This window comes from Panthera onca, chromosome B3 (genome assembly GCF_046562875.1).
Source record: "Panthera onca isolate mPanOnc1 chromosome B3, mPanOnc1 haplotype 2, whole genome shotgun sequence".
Lineage (NCBI taxonomy): Eukaryota > Metazoa > Chordata > Mammalia > Carnivora > Felidae > Panthera > Panthera onca.
The window spans coordinates 43,999,681-44,017,026 of record NC_138344.1 but is presented as its reverse complement, the minus strand read 5'-3'; the positions used below and the strand labels follow the sequence as shown (position 1 = coordinate 44,017,026).

Below are 17,346 nucleotides of genomic sequence, written 5' to 3'. Positions count from 1 at the left end.
CCCTGCAATTTTCATGTGACTGTAAGTGCCTGATCCTGAGGGAAGAAAGCAAGCAGAACAGACTTCAACAGGAAGAATAAAGAATATAAACATGAATGAGAACAGGAAGAAGTCACAATCATCTGTTGCCTCTGTAAACCATCCAGGAGCCTACCTGGTGTCTTTTGGGTCTGCGTTGTGGTGATTGGCTGATAAATTCCCTTAGGTTCCTGACTCCATGATGCTCAACTTCCTAGCAGCTAGATACAACTAAGATGATCTGTTGCATTTTTCTTTTACTTTTTCACCTCCAAATTTGCCATCTTCTATAATTTTAGTGTAGGCAGAACTATCCAGGTAGATTTAGATTAAAAAGCCAGGGGCAAATGACCAGTTGTCCTTGGCAAATAAAATCCAAAACAGCAGCTGATGCCATGAAAAAGATACTTCCCCAACATGGTACGACTTCAGCAGGAAAGAGACCAAAACAAACTTGTGAAATACCGAAGTAAAACCAATCTTTAAAGTGTCCAACCAAACACAGGTGCTATATATAATCACCACAAAGATTAAACTGAAATTCTACAACAGGGTGTAAAACTTATCTGATATATCCCTACCCCACAAGTAAACACTTCCTTTTCTGTTCACATACCAAAACCGACAGCAACATTTCCTATCAACAATTGCAGAATATCACAAATGAAAGCCTTCTTTGACCAGTTTGGTCATGATGACTTAGTACTAGAAGGCCCAAAACTTTGCCTTCTCCCACCGGCCAAGTAAAGTTAATGACAAACACCACCAGTGCCTTTCTCGAGAATTCAGGAGAATCTGAGTTCTCCAAACACCCCGCTTGTGAATTCCTCTGAAGCTAATAATCAGATTTTCCTTCCTGGGACTTTCTGGCTCAACTCACCCAAAGCACTTTTATTTATTTATTTATTTTTTTTAAAGAAGCAATGTCTATGCTTTCCAGATAACAAGGTGGCCTAAAATATGATCAGGTGTCACATCTACTCAGGTTCATTTTGTAGTTCTCGCACCTCTGACTGGTGTACCTGTGAGCTGACACTCTAGTCTGATAATATATTCTGCAACTGTACATGTTAATTTGTAAGTTGAACCATCTCTCTGTGAGGGCAGTTAGGAAACCCAGACTGAAATTGCTAATGTGGGGTGACTTCAGCTGTCGATGATTATGTAGTCAAGCCCTGACCAGGGTTTCCAGAACACTGGCTAAAAATGGAAGTCTTGAGACAGTACAAAAATGAATTCATATAGTTCACTGATAGTGAAACTTTTTGAAGAACAGATGTCAAGATGATTTAAGAGGAGCTGGAATTTAACATCTTAGGAAAACTTATAGGCAAGTTAGGACAGTTCAGTGTTCAAGAAAAATCCGACAGATGCTAAAGAAGAAGTCATTTGGGTGACTGTTATTGGAGAAAGAACTGATTGATTTTCTTCCTCCTCACAAGTTGTAGGCCCTGTAGAGATGCTAAGATCAGAAATATGATGGGTTGTCTGCTGAGTTGGGTGACAAAAACAATCTCCACATTTAAGTGGCATAGAAGACTTTCACTAACACGCCAGCTTGGACAATTCAATTTCTCCTTGGCATGTGCAAAGTCTTGTGTCAACTGTCTGCTCAGATGCTATTCTTCTCAAGTCGTCATTGATCTGTTTTATCGTGGGCCCTCTCCCCTCAATCATCAAAGTAAACACCAAACAAAAACTAAGATGATTTCTGATCTCTTTGGGTCAATTTAATATTTAAATTACATAAAGCGAGCTTTATTTTAAGTCTCTCTACATTTATTTTATGCTTAATGCCTAAGACTTTTCCTGCTGTTTTCCATAGTTAGAAAGGCAGTCAAAATCTACACACTCTGGCTACATCTTGATTTTGTTTTAAAGCAGGTATAGCTGATGGAGTTGGTTAAGCCTTTGTTGCAGGGCCAACCTGGTTCTATTCCCTCTTCCTGGAACACCAGTTTTTCTTTACTAGCCACCAATCTCATGCTGTCATCCAAATCTTTCTATGATTTTAAATGTGACCACAAGTTATTGTTTCTGCAATAGGCCAAATGAAATTAGTCTCAGGGATGACAATTCCTTGAAGGTCCTCATGGATGGATGGTCTATATAGTTACTAACATCTCTGGTCTCTGTCTTATTGAGGAGCACTCTTTGTATCCAATGGAGTTCAACTAGTGGTTTTATCCACTTATCCAAGAGCCAAGTCATAATGCAAATAGTCAGTGACTTTCTGTGTATTGCCAGGTGGCCAGGAGTCCATACCCCAAACCACCATAAACAGTAGGCATAATCATCCGCTCCTGTTCGGGAGAGGCCCAGGACTGAGCTAGCAGAAAGACTGAATTACTTACCACCTCTAGAGTGGGTCCCTCCAGGCCAGGGACGAGCTCATGGGCAAGGCTGTGCAAGGAAGCGCTCTGTACCATGCCTGCCCTGCGGATATACAGAGGACTTCAGTCTCCTGCACTGTCAATCTCTCAGTCATCATGAGCTCAATTATGCACCGACAACAGCAAGAACAACAACAACAACGACGACAAAACAACCCCCAAAAAGCTAAGGGCCACAGACTACCGTGATGGAGGGACAGCCAACTGGAACTGTGCATTGAGAGATGGAGGTGCTGTCCTGATCATGTGTCCATTACGGACCCGACCTTTACATCTTTCCTCAAACAAAATTCCATTGAAGCCCATGGGAGAGCCACGTGGAGAGACTGCAGGACTGGGCCCTAAGAGTCAGGCAACCATCGAATTTGGTGGGGTGTTCTTTTGTTTGTTTGTTTTTGTTTTGTTTGGTTTTGCTTTTTTTGTTTGCTACAAATACAGATAGACAGACAGACAAACCCAAGAGCAGATTTCAAGAATCAACTGAGGCACAAGATAAACTACTTTGATGTTACACAGATTTTTTCCCCCAAATGTTTCACATGAAACCAAAAATTTTAAAAGCGTAATTAGGAAATATTTGGGGACACATCTTTGTCGGCCCTAAATTGTGCCATAAATATCTCCACAGCTTGCCTTAGAAGGATGCCCAAGCACATCTCATGGGTAGCACATATCTGTGGTCTAAAATAGTTATCTAATTCTGATGACACTATTAATTCAAAGTCTAAGTATGCTGGTCAAGTACAGTGAAAGTTGACTGCCTGCATCAATGACGGATTAGTTTCATCCTGAGGTTCAAAGCACAGTCAAACATTATTGCTCGGATTGCAAAATCACAACACTTTACATTGACGTGAGTTTGTAAACTTATGGTGTAGTTCGAATGAAGGCAATTGATGAAAGCAGTTGAACCTGAGAAGTGGGGATGAATACAGAGTGTAATTCCAGCGCACATTTCCACATCAAACTACCAATGCCATTTACCAGGGCCCTCATGGGCCACACTCATGGTCGAGCGACAGCACCTATATTCCCAGTCAGTACCTCTGCTCCACAGACACAAGTACAAAACGGCCTAAATCGTGAACTAGTGGTGAGGAAAAGGAGACCAAAGTTTAAAAGAAATCAAGGTGATGTTTCCTAGAAACATACCAGTGGAAGGATCCAGAATAGGGGTGATCAGTAAGTAATTAATTGATCCTCCTGACTAGGTTTGATGATTTTTCTGAAGACTAATGACTTGAATCACTAGAATTCATCAGACCATGTCTAGACTCTCTTGAACACACACTCAGTACAAACAGGTGGAGATGTACCACTTCCGACCACTACAGGTAGAGAAGTATGACCTCTGTTGACCATGGATCACAGCTGAAACATTAGTTTATACTTGAAGGGTCACAGCAGCCAGACATATGCGAATTCCAACTCTTCAGAAACTTTGGGTTAAAAAAAAGGCATTACTTACATGTATGCGTCTTCTTCGTTACTGAGATACCTAGAAGAGAAGAAACAATGACAAAGGTAAGAAAGCGTCCCGTGTGTACTTCTTGAGACGCACATCATTCACAGTGTACCCAGGAACGCATTTGTTGAGACGGTGATGCAGAGGCAGGATCGGTCTTAATCTTGGCTGCCAGTGGCACTGGACCCTACCCCAGAACAACAGATCCGTGGATGACAGGCACGGCCAGCATCGCCTACTGATTTTCTGTGGTAAAAAGCAGCAGCGTGGACAGTAATTAAACAGGGTGAGAGAAGACTCTCAGTTTTCATTTTAAATAGGGGAGATGACGGCGTTTATAGGCAGAGTGGGGAAGATTTGAGGCACGAGAGAGTGATGCCAACCTACTCAGACAAGAGTGAGCTGAGCGCCAGAGCAATTAATTTGCTGTGGCCATTGATTCTGTGTTTACTTTTTAATGAAAACGACTCTGCCGGCTCACATGAAGCATAACTTCTTATGGGAAGGAAAAAACCTCCACAAAATGTACCTATCTGTCCATACTCATTAAAGTCAGAAGGGGAATAACTGCTGCTGCTCCGTGAACGCCACCAAAATGAACACAAACTGTATGAAAACACGAGGGATTCATGAGTCAGCACCCTGGATGCTTCCAAGATGATTTACGGAGAGCAGGTGACAGATGAACAGGGCTAAGCAAGATTCAGCACATAAGACCACATCAAGATAACACCAACGCATGCTTCAGTGCAAACAGCGCTATCTCTGTTTCAGAAGGACTCCATTTTGAACTCCTTACACTCTGTTCTTCTTGGGGGAGATCTTGAGACTAAATAGCTCAAAGTAATACAACTCTTGAAAACGTTTAGCCTGTGACTAAGAACTGTGGTAAGCCTTGACATTTTTTTTCTTTCAAGTTATTAAGAGAACTATTTAACCCTCCTCTGGAAAGTAAAAGTTGTTGAAAAATTTGGCATCCACATCAGACCCATTACTTAGCTATGGAACAAATCGTACAGGGAAGAAATCCGTTATGAAAATCCATGGTAGACGTAAAAAAAAAAAAAAAAGTTAGTTCCAAAGTTGTGTGCCAAGACCAAAATCACACGCTTGCTCCCCCCACAACTTTCCAAAGGGCTTATTTAGGGAAGCTGAAATTACATAGCCCAACTCGAATTCTTTTTTCCCCCCCTTTTTATTGAGGAAAACTAAACCATTGTTTTTCATCATGTTTGAGTTGGCTTCTCAAAGTGAAGTTAGAACCTTCTGTGAGGAGCCTTGAAGGCTCTCTCACATGGGAACTACAAAAATGTTCCAGAATTTTTTTGAAATAAGCTTTATCATGGGAAGGGAACTTCCCCCAACAGCAACTGCGAGTGAAGTTGAAAATCTGAATACAATTTGCAACTGCGGCTCATGACACCAGCACCAATAAATTGATACATTAGTGCTCTTTCAGCATTATGAGGGCTATATGTGTACTTTCCTTAGGAAATAATGCTTTCTGTAAAATCACTTTGAAGAGAAAGTGCTTATGCTGTCACTCCTGATTATTCAGAACCTCCACACAATTGGATTTAACACAGCCCCAAACAGACCTATCTATATTCGCTGAGTGTGGAACTATTTTCTCCTGACATCTAAAGCCCTGATGAAAATACCACTGGTTTGACTTTTCTACTTAAATTTATTATACAGCGTGATGCAGGGCTCTCATCAAATATTTTCATGATGATTACGTTGATAATAGATTCTGAAAATCTTTCCAGGAAAGCCGCCTGATCTTTGGGATCGCGGTGGCACAGAGCTAAAACTACTCACACCTGTCTCCAGGAGAAAGCATGACCCCAGCATCAGTAGCGACTCGGGCCCTCAGTTTGATTAGCTGCCACTGAGCGCTACCAATATAATGAACTGGGGGATATACCTACAGACAAGTTGCCAGATTTAATAGATAAAACACAGGATGCCAGTTCAATTTGCATTTTGGATTCTCCTTCATTGTATATTTGAAATTCAAATTTCACTGGGGATCTTGTATTTTATCTGGCAACGCTAATCCATACAAATAAAACATAAATTATATCTCTTACCTACAGTGAAGAACATAACAATAAATTAATAGTACATTTTCATGGGGAAAGGCTTAAAAACATACCTCTCTTGTGAAAGCAATGTTTTTCTTTTTCTTTTTTGAGAGAGAGAGAGAGAGAGAGAGAGAGGTGAGTGCATACACGTAAAGGAGGGAGAGGGGGCAGAGAGAGAGAGAGAGAGAGACAGACAGACAGACAGACAGAATCTTAAGCAGGCTCCATGCTCAGCTCAGAGGCCAAGTCGGGGCTCAATCTCACGACTGTGAGATCATGACCTGAGCTGAAATTAAGAATTGGACGCTTAACTGAACGAGCCACCTAGGCGCCCTGCAAAATTTTAATAAAAAGTGCATTACTGCTAATTACAAGACTGGACTATAATTATCATTTAAATTTTTTTTTTTTTACTTAATAGCCTTTATGAAGACAAAATTCTATTATCCAAAAAAAGGAAACAAATGAAAACAACATGAACACTCAAAAGATAAATTTAATGGAATGATGAGAAAGTTTACTGGCATTCCCCTCCTCCTCCTATCCTGAAAAATAACATTGGTGATCGCACGAACATCTCGAATTTGTGCGGCTCCTTTCTCTATAGAAGCTCTAGTATTTCATAGCAACTGACTCCACAGAAGTGTAAAAAAAAAACAAAACCAAAACTGTAAAATATCTTCATTTCACAGATGGGTCAAATGAGGCTCAGGGAAGTTTAAGTAGCACAATAAAAAGCTTTCTGTGGAAAGTTAATATCCTTCTGGAAATGTATCCACGGCTCATATTTAAAAACCCTGGTACAAGGCAAAAGATTTGTATGATCTGAAGAGAACTGAAGGTTGGTTGATAGGGGGTGGGGGAGAGGGGAGAGTGGGTGATGGGCACTGAGGAGGGCACCTGTTGGGATGACCATTTGGTGTTGTATGGAAACCAATTTGACGCTAAATTATACATATAAAAAATAAAATAAACAAAAGTTAAAACTAAAAAAACAAAAACAAAAACAAACCCAGAAACAAACCCTGGTACAGACAGTGCCTCTCAAGAGTAAAATATTCAAAAAAAGATTTACACCCAGGACCATACCACTCAGCAGTCAGCTCTGTAAATGATTTAAACCTACAGGGCCCCTGTCCTTTAGTCTTTTCTCAACCAGGAAGCCCCACCAGGGCTTGGGTGAAGGAGGTCCTCAAACAGAGAGGCCCGTATACCCTGGTTTTCGACCAGCAGCCATTTTCTTCACCCTTCAGTGGAGGTGAGGTGGGTCTTCCCTTTTTCTTCTCATTTCCCCAGAGGTTGCAAGATTCCTGCCTTTCTTGACAGAAAGTGCCTCCTTAATGAGATCACAGCAGTCATACATTGCCCATTTTTGTCCTTAAGCAGATCCAAACCTAACGTAACCAGCAGCAGTGGGAGTAGCAGCTCTGAATAATGAATTGTTGGAGAATTGGTTTTCCAAAGATAAATTTCATGAGTATTTAGTAGGCAAACTGCTCTAATTCTACCCCGGAGTAGAAAAGAATTGACTTTTTAAAGGCAGCTCTTAAGATAACTAGATTTGGAGTCTTGCTGACCTGAGCTTGCATTCATAGCCCATACACTTTCTGCTTCTTGGCTGAGAGACCTTGGCCAAGTGACTTAACTTCTCTGGGCTGAATTTACAACTGTATATAATCATAATAATATTCAAAAGGTTGTTGTGAAAACTAAAAGGAAATAAGAATGTCAGGGTGCCTGGGTGGCTCAGTCGGTTGAGCGTTCGACTTCGGCTCAGGTCATGATCTCATGGTTCATGGGTTCAAGCCCCGCGTCGGGCTCTGTGCTGACAGCTCAGAGCCTGGAGCCTGCTTTGGATTCCATGTCTCCCTCCCTCTTTGCCCCTCCCCGACTTGAGCTCTGTCTCTCTCAAGATAAATAAACGTTACCAAAAAAAAAAAAAAAAGATATAAAGATGTCAAAGAGCTTTCCAAACTGGGAAGCATAATAAGAATGTTAAAAGGGTGGGGCACACACGGTCTTATTTTCACAAAGCAGAATCAGAATGTTCTACTGAAAGCTATGTCTTAGCTATCCTGATGTCCCTGGGTTTCACACTGACTTACGGCCTAGGACTCTGTTTTTCAGACCCAGTGCTCTGACTTGAACATTCATATTTGTTGGAGGAGAGTTCCTCAAAGTAAGTGTGTGCTATTCTAGACCCTGAAATCCCCTGGACTCTTCACTCTCTGAAATCCAGGGAAGATACTTGCTCATTGGCAAGTGTGCTAAGTGTGCTGCTGTTTAGTGCAGGCAGAGGACTTTGATCACCACCACCAAAGGGTGTCACACAGAGTCCAGCTGTTGTGAAGGTTTTGATTCGCTTCCAAGTGACTGGGAAGAACACCAAGATCCTTCCACTGAGATCTGCAAACAGGCCACCGGGCAGAGTAGTGATCTCTACAGAGACTGCAACTTCACGGAGCTGTGGGAGAGTCACTACCCTGAGCCAACAGTGAACTCATTGGTTGATTTGGGCGAGTCACTCAACATCTCTCTGGGCCTTAGTTTTCTCATCTGTAGAATGAGATAGTTGCACTGCATGGTTTCTTAATTTCCTGTCTAGTTCATCGATCCGTGGCTCCTTGCCCTGCTTTCTAGCTCTCAAACCAAGCCTTCTCTTTCTAAGCAACAGGCTTCCAGATCTATTTCTCACTGTACAAAAATCTAATGTAGCTCACAATCAAAGGTAACCCCCTGAAACTTTTTTCTTTTTGCCTTTAAAAACCAAAGAAGAAAGAAGGCAGTACCCACAAAAGGTTATATAAGTAAAAGCTACACTTCTTTTGGGTGATATTTTAAAATTATCTGGGCTACAGAAAAATGGTACCTTTGATAAAGTTGCAAGACTCCTTATATTTCACCCAGATCATATATATATATATATATATATATATATATATATATATATATATACACACACACACACACACACACAGAGAGAGAGAGAGAGAGAGAGAGAGAGAGAGAGAGAGAAGAGAAGAGAAGAGAAACATTTCTAGGTGATGCTTTAAGAGTAATTTTTAATTTAACAACATGACATCAGTTTTAAATTGTCAATTAATACCCTTAAAATTAAGAGGAAAAATCTCTACGAACACTCTACTCAAAGTAGGGCTTCTAATACAGCAAGAGTGCCTGACTCTATTTAGCCAACCATGCTTCAAAGTAAAGCAAAGCAAATGTCATGAAAATACCACAAATTTATCACTGTCACGGTTATCAGTAGTTTCAGAGTTATAGCTATCACAGAGCAGAGCACTTTAGGAATGTAATCTGATATTTCCAATCAGTGCCAAATCTTGGACCAATTAACTTCCTTGATGGACTTCTTATTGTCTCCTGGTTTCTAGGCAATTGTCTGGGTACCAAGTTTACTTTAACTTTTTTTTTTGGTAAGAAATGGCATCTTTCTTATTCCCCAGACATGCCAATTTTTAAACTAACATTTCCAGAGGCCCTGCATTCTAGACAGGTCCCTAATTATAGAGATGTCCCTTTGCCACTTTGCTATTATTCAGCCTGGGTGTCTTACTTTCTTGCATAATGGGATAACAATTGATGAGATGCAGATATTTTCAACACGGGTAAGTTCTGTGTTAGAATAAAAAACAAAAACTGGGCGCCTGGGTGGCTCAGTCCATTAAGCGTCAGACTTTGGCTCAGGTCAGGATCTCACAGTTCGCGAGTTCGAGCCCCGTGTCGGACTCTGTGCTGACAGCTCGGAGACTGAAGCCTGCTTTGTATTCTGTGTCTCCCTCTCTCTCTCCCCCTCACCAGCTCACACTGTCTCTTTCTCTCTCTCAAAAATAAATAAACATTAAAAAAATTAAAAACAAAAACAAACACAACAAAGACTACCGAAAATAAAATGCAGCCAAGTTTTCTTTTTTTCTTTTTGTTTTAAAATATGTCAATGCTTCCATATTTCAAGTGAGCTTGTGTGGGAGGGAGGAAGGAGGAGATGTGCTACTTGATAATTGACAAAATCTTCAGGGGCACCTGGGTGGCTCAGTTGGTTGCGCATCTGACTCTTGGTTTCGGCTCAGGTAATGATCTCACAGTTTGTGGGATCGAGCCCCATGTTGGTCTCTGTACTGGCAGTGTGGAGCCTGCTTGGGATTCTCTCTCTCCCTCTGCCTGTCCCCGACTGGTGCTGTCTCTGTCTCTCTCTAAATGAATAAATAAACTTAAAAAGAATTAAAACAAAACAAAAAACCCCCATCAGAACCCAAAGTCTTTAATTGTCCAACTCATGCCTCTACACTAGACCCACACATGAACTCTTAGTTTAATTTCCAGAAAAGGAGGGCTCCAAATCTGAGGGCTTTCACAGGATTTATTCTCCCTCTTCACAAGGTGAATGGGTTAAATAAGATGCCCATTATTCAAGCTGTGAGGTCTTAGGCAAATGACCTAACTTCTCTAAGTCTCCATTTTCTTATCCATAAAATGGGGACAAAATTCTCAGTGTTGGAAAAAATTCTCAGGCTTCAGTAAACTAATTCACGCAGGGCATGTAGCATAATGCCTCTTTCCTACTCATGATGTTTCTAATCGCACTTTGCATTGGACAGAGAGATATCCCTTGGGTGGACACAGGCATATCCATTAGGGCAAGGTCATTAAGAAGACATAATCTGGCAGATGAGTGTTTGAACGTTCAGGCAGAACTTTCAAAATACAATGTGGAGCATTTAACCTCCCTCCTGCCATGTTATCAACAAGCATAGAGCAAAGGTTGCAATCTGCTGGGTCTGCTTGCTCCCCTCGTGCACTTCCTTTTGACTTCCTCATTGTAAGGAGCTCGTAGTTAAAACAGTCATTTATACGCAGTGAATGAACAGTAGCTAAGAAACATGGCCCAGCATTTAGGTTGCTTTTTCTTTTTTCTTTTCTTTTCTTTTTTTTTGAATGGCTAACAATTGTTTCATAAAGAAAACCTCCCAGTTTGTGCTGGCCCCTGCGCCCCGCCCCCCCATCCTGAGCTGTCCTGTGCGTTGCTCTATTCCATACACAGCCAAGGAGAGGATCTATGCAGGAGGCAGATCAGGAACACGGCCCAAGTGTGGCCTCACCAAACAAAGTGGTGTTACAAAACAATGTCCTTGTCTAGGACAAAAGAGCTATTAATGATAATCAGTGCATATTACTGAAAGTGCTCCAAGTAATCTCTGGACTTTGTTTCAAAAATTCTTAATGGACACTAATGCTTAGAGTTCACTCAAAAGAGAAATAAATTATGTGCCAGGGTTGCAGGGACCAAGGACAACACTCGGAAGGCATCAAAGCATTAGCAATGTTACGACAATCAAGTATTTTGTAATTGCATAAAAAGCCTTTAAAAATCATTTAGAAATACTAATTATGAAGATAAATAATACTTTAATGTGAGATTTCTTTTGTGTTGATTTGAGCCTAGGTTGAGCTGTTTCAGTGATAATAATTCAGCTCTTTTACCAATCAAGGTACTTTATGCTACATGAAAAAAATTTCCATTTTAGTGTGAAAAATGGATATGGGCATTGATAAGAGGAACTTTTTTTTCTGTTTTTTGAAAAAAAAAATGTGTGTGTGTGTGATTGCCTTCCATCTCTGGGTCATATTTCCTGATATTTGTGCCCAGAAATACCTCTTAATTTGGGGCAGGCAGGCAAGAGCTATACCCTCTCTCAAACCCTGCTTTTATCTATGACAAAACCATTCTAAGAACAAAACCTTATTCCCAGTTCCTCAGCAAAAGCAACATAAAGACACCAGCGGACTATCCTAGAAAGAAAACGTGAGACTAAACTGACTTGGGAAACATCCATCTTGTCCCTTAGAGATTACTAGGTAATGCGTTACGAGAAGTCCATACCCAAGGAGGGTAGTTTATCCTCTTGTGGCCTGCTGGTGCCAGATGCATGATTAGCACTAAAGGACAGTTAAGAAAAGTAAGAATCCTTGTTCTTTCAAATTGATTTCCTTTTATCGCATCCATACTGAAAACGGAGCTACCCATTAAATATTACTCCGCTGACTTCAATTTGCTCTTGGAGCTCTGAGCAGAGATCTGAACTGACAAGCATCAAACACTTCCAGCTTAGCCTTCTGGGATGGAGTAGTTTCATAAGTGAATAATTCAATTCAGGTAAAAATCAACAGCTCTTATCATGCTCTTCCAGGAAATGCTTTACTTTAGGTGCCTCTGAAATCTGGTGAGTTGTTTATCTTTGCCACTAATACGGACACGTCCTGACTTGAGGTGCGTGTAGGGGACTTGCCTAGATGCCGTCAAACACGTGGCGATAGGTGTAACGCCCGAACTCAAAGCTACCAGAACTGGTTGGATGAGGGTGACTTGGACATTATAGAGCTGCGGCCCCAAAAGCAAGTCAGGCACCATAGACACTGTTCACGTATTATGCCCTTGTGTGGACAACCGAAATCCGACCTCCACCTCCGCAAATCCTGTGGAGCATGGACCGTAGTCGGCATATCAGGTCAAGGTGAGTGATGACTGAAGAAATCTCACCCAGTCTGCCGTCTCCCCAAAACCAAAGTCTGCTGCTGATGGCACAAGCATGGAACCATCACCTTACCATCACCTAGTAAGGAGAGGGAATCTGAAGTGGAAACAATGGGAATTCAGGTCTACACTGTGAGTTGCTGAGCTCTACTGTCAGAACCAGGATGAACACTAAAAGTCACACGATCCAGCAGGATATCAAATAAATAGTGATGTTTACTTTCAGTGGACAGGTGGCTTCAATTATTGCTGAACAGATAGGCTACTAAGGCTCTGTAAAGGATTCCTAAAATTGTCCACATTAATCATCTTGAAAGAAAAAAGACGAAAACTCCAATGAAATATGTGTTTCGTAGCCGCTCCCGTGAAGACAGGATTTTAAGCAGTTTGTCTGGATTGGCTGCTGCTGGGTGATAATTCAAGAAAAGAAAGCAGTCACCAAGGTATTTCCTGTACATTTTCCAACGTACAGAATTTATCGAGTAGATAATTATTAGATGAGACTAATAAACTGTTTTCCCACATGAGATTTAGAGTCAGGAAGCTTTGATTCCAGGCCTAGCTCAGTCACTTGACAGCTATGTGAATTTGGCCAAGATACTGAATCTCTCTGACCTTAGTTTCCTCATCTCTTAAAGAAGGGGGAAAAAAATCTTTTCTTCTTCCATCTGGTAATGTGACCACCAGAAATGTAGGCATTAGGAAGTGATTATGGATGTACATAGCGTTTTTGTGGCACCATTGGTGTTATCAGTGAAAGGTTAGGGAGGAACCACCCAAAAGTCAATAGTATAGAGGATAAGTTAAATAAACCATAGTATATCTATGTAATGAAATACTCTGTCATCATTAAACTAATGAAAACTTAATTGCATAGAAAGATGTTGTAGCTGTCTTTAGAGAAACAAAAAACTCAAACCAACTACAGCATGATTACATTTCTGGGGAAAGAAGAAAAAAATCAAACAAAACTGCATAGAAAAATGACTAAAAAATACGCGCAAAATAAATGAGTGGTTATCTCTGAGTGGAGGGATTGTGGGTGATTTTTCATTTTTTTCCTTTGTCTCTACTTTCTAAATGTTCTTTCTTTTTTTAAAAAAAAATTGTTTAAATTCAAGTTAATTAGCATACAGTGTAGTATTGGTTTCAGGAGTAGAACCCTGAAACCAATGAAAGTGATTCATCACTTACATATAATACCCAGTGCTCATCCCAGCAAGTGCCCTCCTTAATGCACAGAGGAGTTAAGATGGCGGAGAAGTAGGGGGGACCGTAGGCTTTCCTTGTCTCTCAATCACAGCTGTACTGAGGTCAGATTACTTTCTAATTATCTATGATAAAACTGTATAAATAAAAGTCTAAGGGGCGCCTGGGTGGATCAGTTGGTTAAGCATTCATTCTGGTTTGGCTCAGATCACAAATCCCTCAAGGCAAGAGTGAGCCCTCTGTCAGTGTCCCCTGAGAATTCTCTGGGTGTTACTGCCATGAAATGTAAAGAGCAGGGTTCTGGAGACAGGAAGACCCAGGATGCAAGCCTGACTTCATCACTATCACTAAGTGACCATCATGGAGTCATTTCCCTTTGGGCAAGTTACTTAGCCCGAGTCTCAGTTTCAGTTTCTGTAGGATAGAGATAAGGAAGAGGCACCTGGTTGGCTTAGTCGGTTGAGTGTCAAACTTCTGCTCAGATCATGATTCATGGGTTCGAGGCCCACATCGGGCTCAGTGCTGACAGCTCAGAGCCTGGATCCTGCTTCAGATTCTGTGTCTCCCTCTCTCTCTGCCCCTTTCCTGCTCGTCCTCTCTCTCTCTCTCTCTCTCTCTCTCTCAAAAACAAATGTTAGAAAAAATTTAAGAGGTAAGGATACTTTCTTATTGGGGTTGTTGTGATCATCAAATGGTATAGACAGCATAAAGCTGAAAGCTGTCAAGGGTCTTTGAATTCCATTACCTAAGCAATGTATCTTAGCAGTGCAATGGAATGCTTCCACAAAAAATGGAAGGGAAAAAGGTCTCTATGTCCTTGGGTTGTGGCACTGAGGTGCCTTCTTCTTCTTCTTTTTTTTTTTCTTTTCTTTTAGCAGGTTCCACACCCAGCCCGGAGCCTAATGTGAAGCCTGAACTCAGCCTAATGTGAAGCCTGATCTGTGAAGCCTGAGATCAAGCCCTGAGCTGAGATCAAAAGCCGGATCTTAACCAACTGAGCTACCCAGGTACCCCCAAACTATGGCTTCTTTTGAGATTGACATATTGTCATAATTTGTTTGATTTCAACTAGCACAACTCCTCTCTTCTATATTTTCTTTCCCTCCCTCCCTCCCTTTAGTCTTAAGAAGGTTGTAATGGCTTGGGTTATATCCCTCAAAAAGTTATGTTCAAGTCCTAACCCCGGGTACCTGTGAACGTGACTTTATTTGGAAACCGGGTCTTTACTGATGTAATCGAGATGATGTCCTACTGGATTAGGGTAGGCCTTAAATCTAGTGACTGCTGTCTCGATAAGAGAAAGGAGAGGGAGGTGTGGACAGAGAGACACAGAAGACACAAGAGAAAGTCTGGTGAAGATAGAGGCAGAGACTGGAGTCATGTAGCTGTAGGCCAGGGAGCCAAGGACAGCCAGCAACTACCAGAAGTTAGGAGACAGGCTTTTAGAACTTCTTCTCTAGAGCCTTCTGAGGGAGCATGGCCCTGCTGACACCTTGATTTTGGACTTTTAGTACCCAGAACTGTGAGTGAATACATTTCTGTTGTTTTAAGCCACTCATTTGTGACACATTATAGCAGCCATAGGAAGTTGATACAAAGGTTTAGGAAATTTTATGAGCTTACGGTATCTTGACAATACCTTGGGATCTTTCAAAAATATGGTGTGGCAATTCTCTTGCTTCCCCTCCATATCCCCGCATCTCCCATTCTTCCACAGCAGGCACCTTTTTGGTGGGCACACAGCGGCCCAGTTAGAGACTACATTCCCAGGATTCCTTGGGGCTGGGTATAGCCATAAGACTACGTTCTCACTAAGAATGTGAGCGGAAGGGGTATGTGTAAATTCCATGTCACTTAAAAGGAAATTGCTTGCCTGGGATATCGTCTCTCTTCTCGTGGACTGGAACTTGGATGAGCCTGTGTCCCAGCTCCAACCATGAGGGCTGCACCTTTGGAGACAGGACCCTGTAAGCTTGTAGGCCTGTCTCCTTCCCTGGGAGTTTCTACAGGCTCAAACACCACAGGAGAGAGAAGCAAACTTCCACTTCATATAAGCCACTGTGTTCTTGGGTCTCTGCTATAGCAGTTTTTAGCCTTTACCATAACGCATACATAGGGTTAAGAAATAACTCTAGTTTGTAGCTTAATCACCAAATGTTAGATCTGGAAGACAGAAGAAATTATATCTCTTCCTGGGAAAGGACAGAAAACTGGGCCTGAGAGGGACTAGGTGACTGGTTCCAAGTCATCCAGCCAATTAGAGGCCGAGCGGAGAGCAGCACTGAGCTCTGTAAGCTCCAAGGCCTGGTATGTTTAAGTCTCCCTGTTATCGTACAGAACATCTCAGCTAGACCTAAGGAGGTTTCACTGGCATCATTTCAAAGCATCATTTAGGCCAAAGCGAACTGTTTGAACTGTTAATCAGATAGTGTCAGCCCCTGCTCAGTTTCCTTCCGTGGCTCATGAGCTCCTCCACAAGCCTCCCTGGGTCTCCACCTCATGTCCTCCTCTTTCTGCCTTCCCTCACACCTGATCTTCTACATGGACCTTGTAGGATTGTCTCTAAAGATCTAAGCTTGCTCTGGCCTGGAGTCCTTTCAGTTTAGAATTCCCTTTGCCTGGTTCAATTTTCCTGCACATCTCCCCAGGCCTTCCTCACAGCTACTCAGATCTCTAAGGCAGAATGCTCACTCCCCTCCCCCCACTTTATTTACAATGGTGTTCCTGCTCCATTCTCCACTTTGCTTTACTTTTCATAACAGGATTTCTCTCCCTGTGACATTCTATTAAATAGCTATGGTGTGTTTCTCCAAAAATGCCAACCCTTAAAAGTCAGGGACTTCATGTTCTCGGATTATCATTGTATTTTAGAATGCTGACAATGGTGCCTGGCACATAGTGGGAGCTCAAGAACATCCGTCAAATGAATGACTGGAGACGGTCTCCAGAGCAACGTGTCTAGTCTATCGATTGTGACCTCAAAACCTAGTCCTCTGGAAATGTATAGAGAACACGGGAGAACAGAAATGGTTAGGCAGAGGCTAGATGAGATGGTCTGGGGACACAGAAGGAAAATTTTGCATGGGTGGAGAGAAACCAGCAAACTACACACAAAGAGAGAAGGGGGGGAGAACACATACCAACCCCAGGACCCAAAGCAGAGGTCAGGGAATCAATAGAAAAGGTAAAATGGCGCTCTTAAACACTTTTGATAAAATCAATTTGGCCATTACCACAGCTGAACACAGGGCACGTAGGCCTCATCTGTTAGAAAGATCTTTATGATCTTGTTAACGGATCCCCGACACAGAAGCTGTAAAGGTTATAACCCAACTTGTAAAGCTAATCTCATATTGGCTCTGGGATAATAAAGAACCGACAGAAAAATTCCCACTTAACCATATGCTACAGCAAGAAGAAGAGCTTGTGTGACTTCTTCTATGGCAATTCGGAATAGTTTAACTTTCCCATTTCTGAGGCTGAGAAAGCAGTTTTAGAAACAACGATTTTAGGATGCAGGGTTCTTAGATATAGAGGTTAACTTGGGTTTAGCAATCTCTCTTCTATTCAAGGTGATTTAAAAATAAAATTGGTATTTTTATTTTTAAAGATAGCTCTGTTTTA

The 17,346-nt window shown here is 41.7% G+C and overlaps 1 protein-coding gene across 2 annotated transcripts in view; it reads right to left on the bottom strand.

The window, feature by feature from the left end:
- Positions 1-17,346, bottom strand: part of RORA (RAR related orphan receptor A) — a 712,204-nt gene that overhangs the window by 177,689 nt on the left and 517,169 nt on the right. For both annotated transcript variants that reach the window (XM_060621049.3, XM_060621050.3), the window contains exon 2: positions 3,880-3,909. In XM_060621049.3, the coding sequence (XP_060477032.1) occupies positions 3,880-3,909 (30 nt within the window). The remainder of the gene's footprint in view (positions 1-3,879; positions 3,910-17,346) is intronic.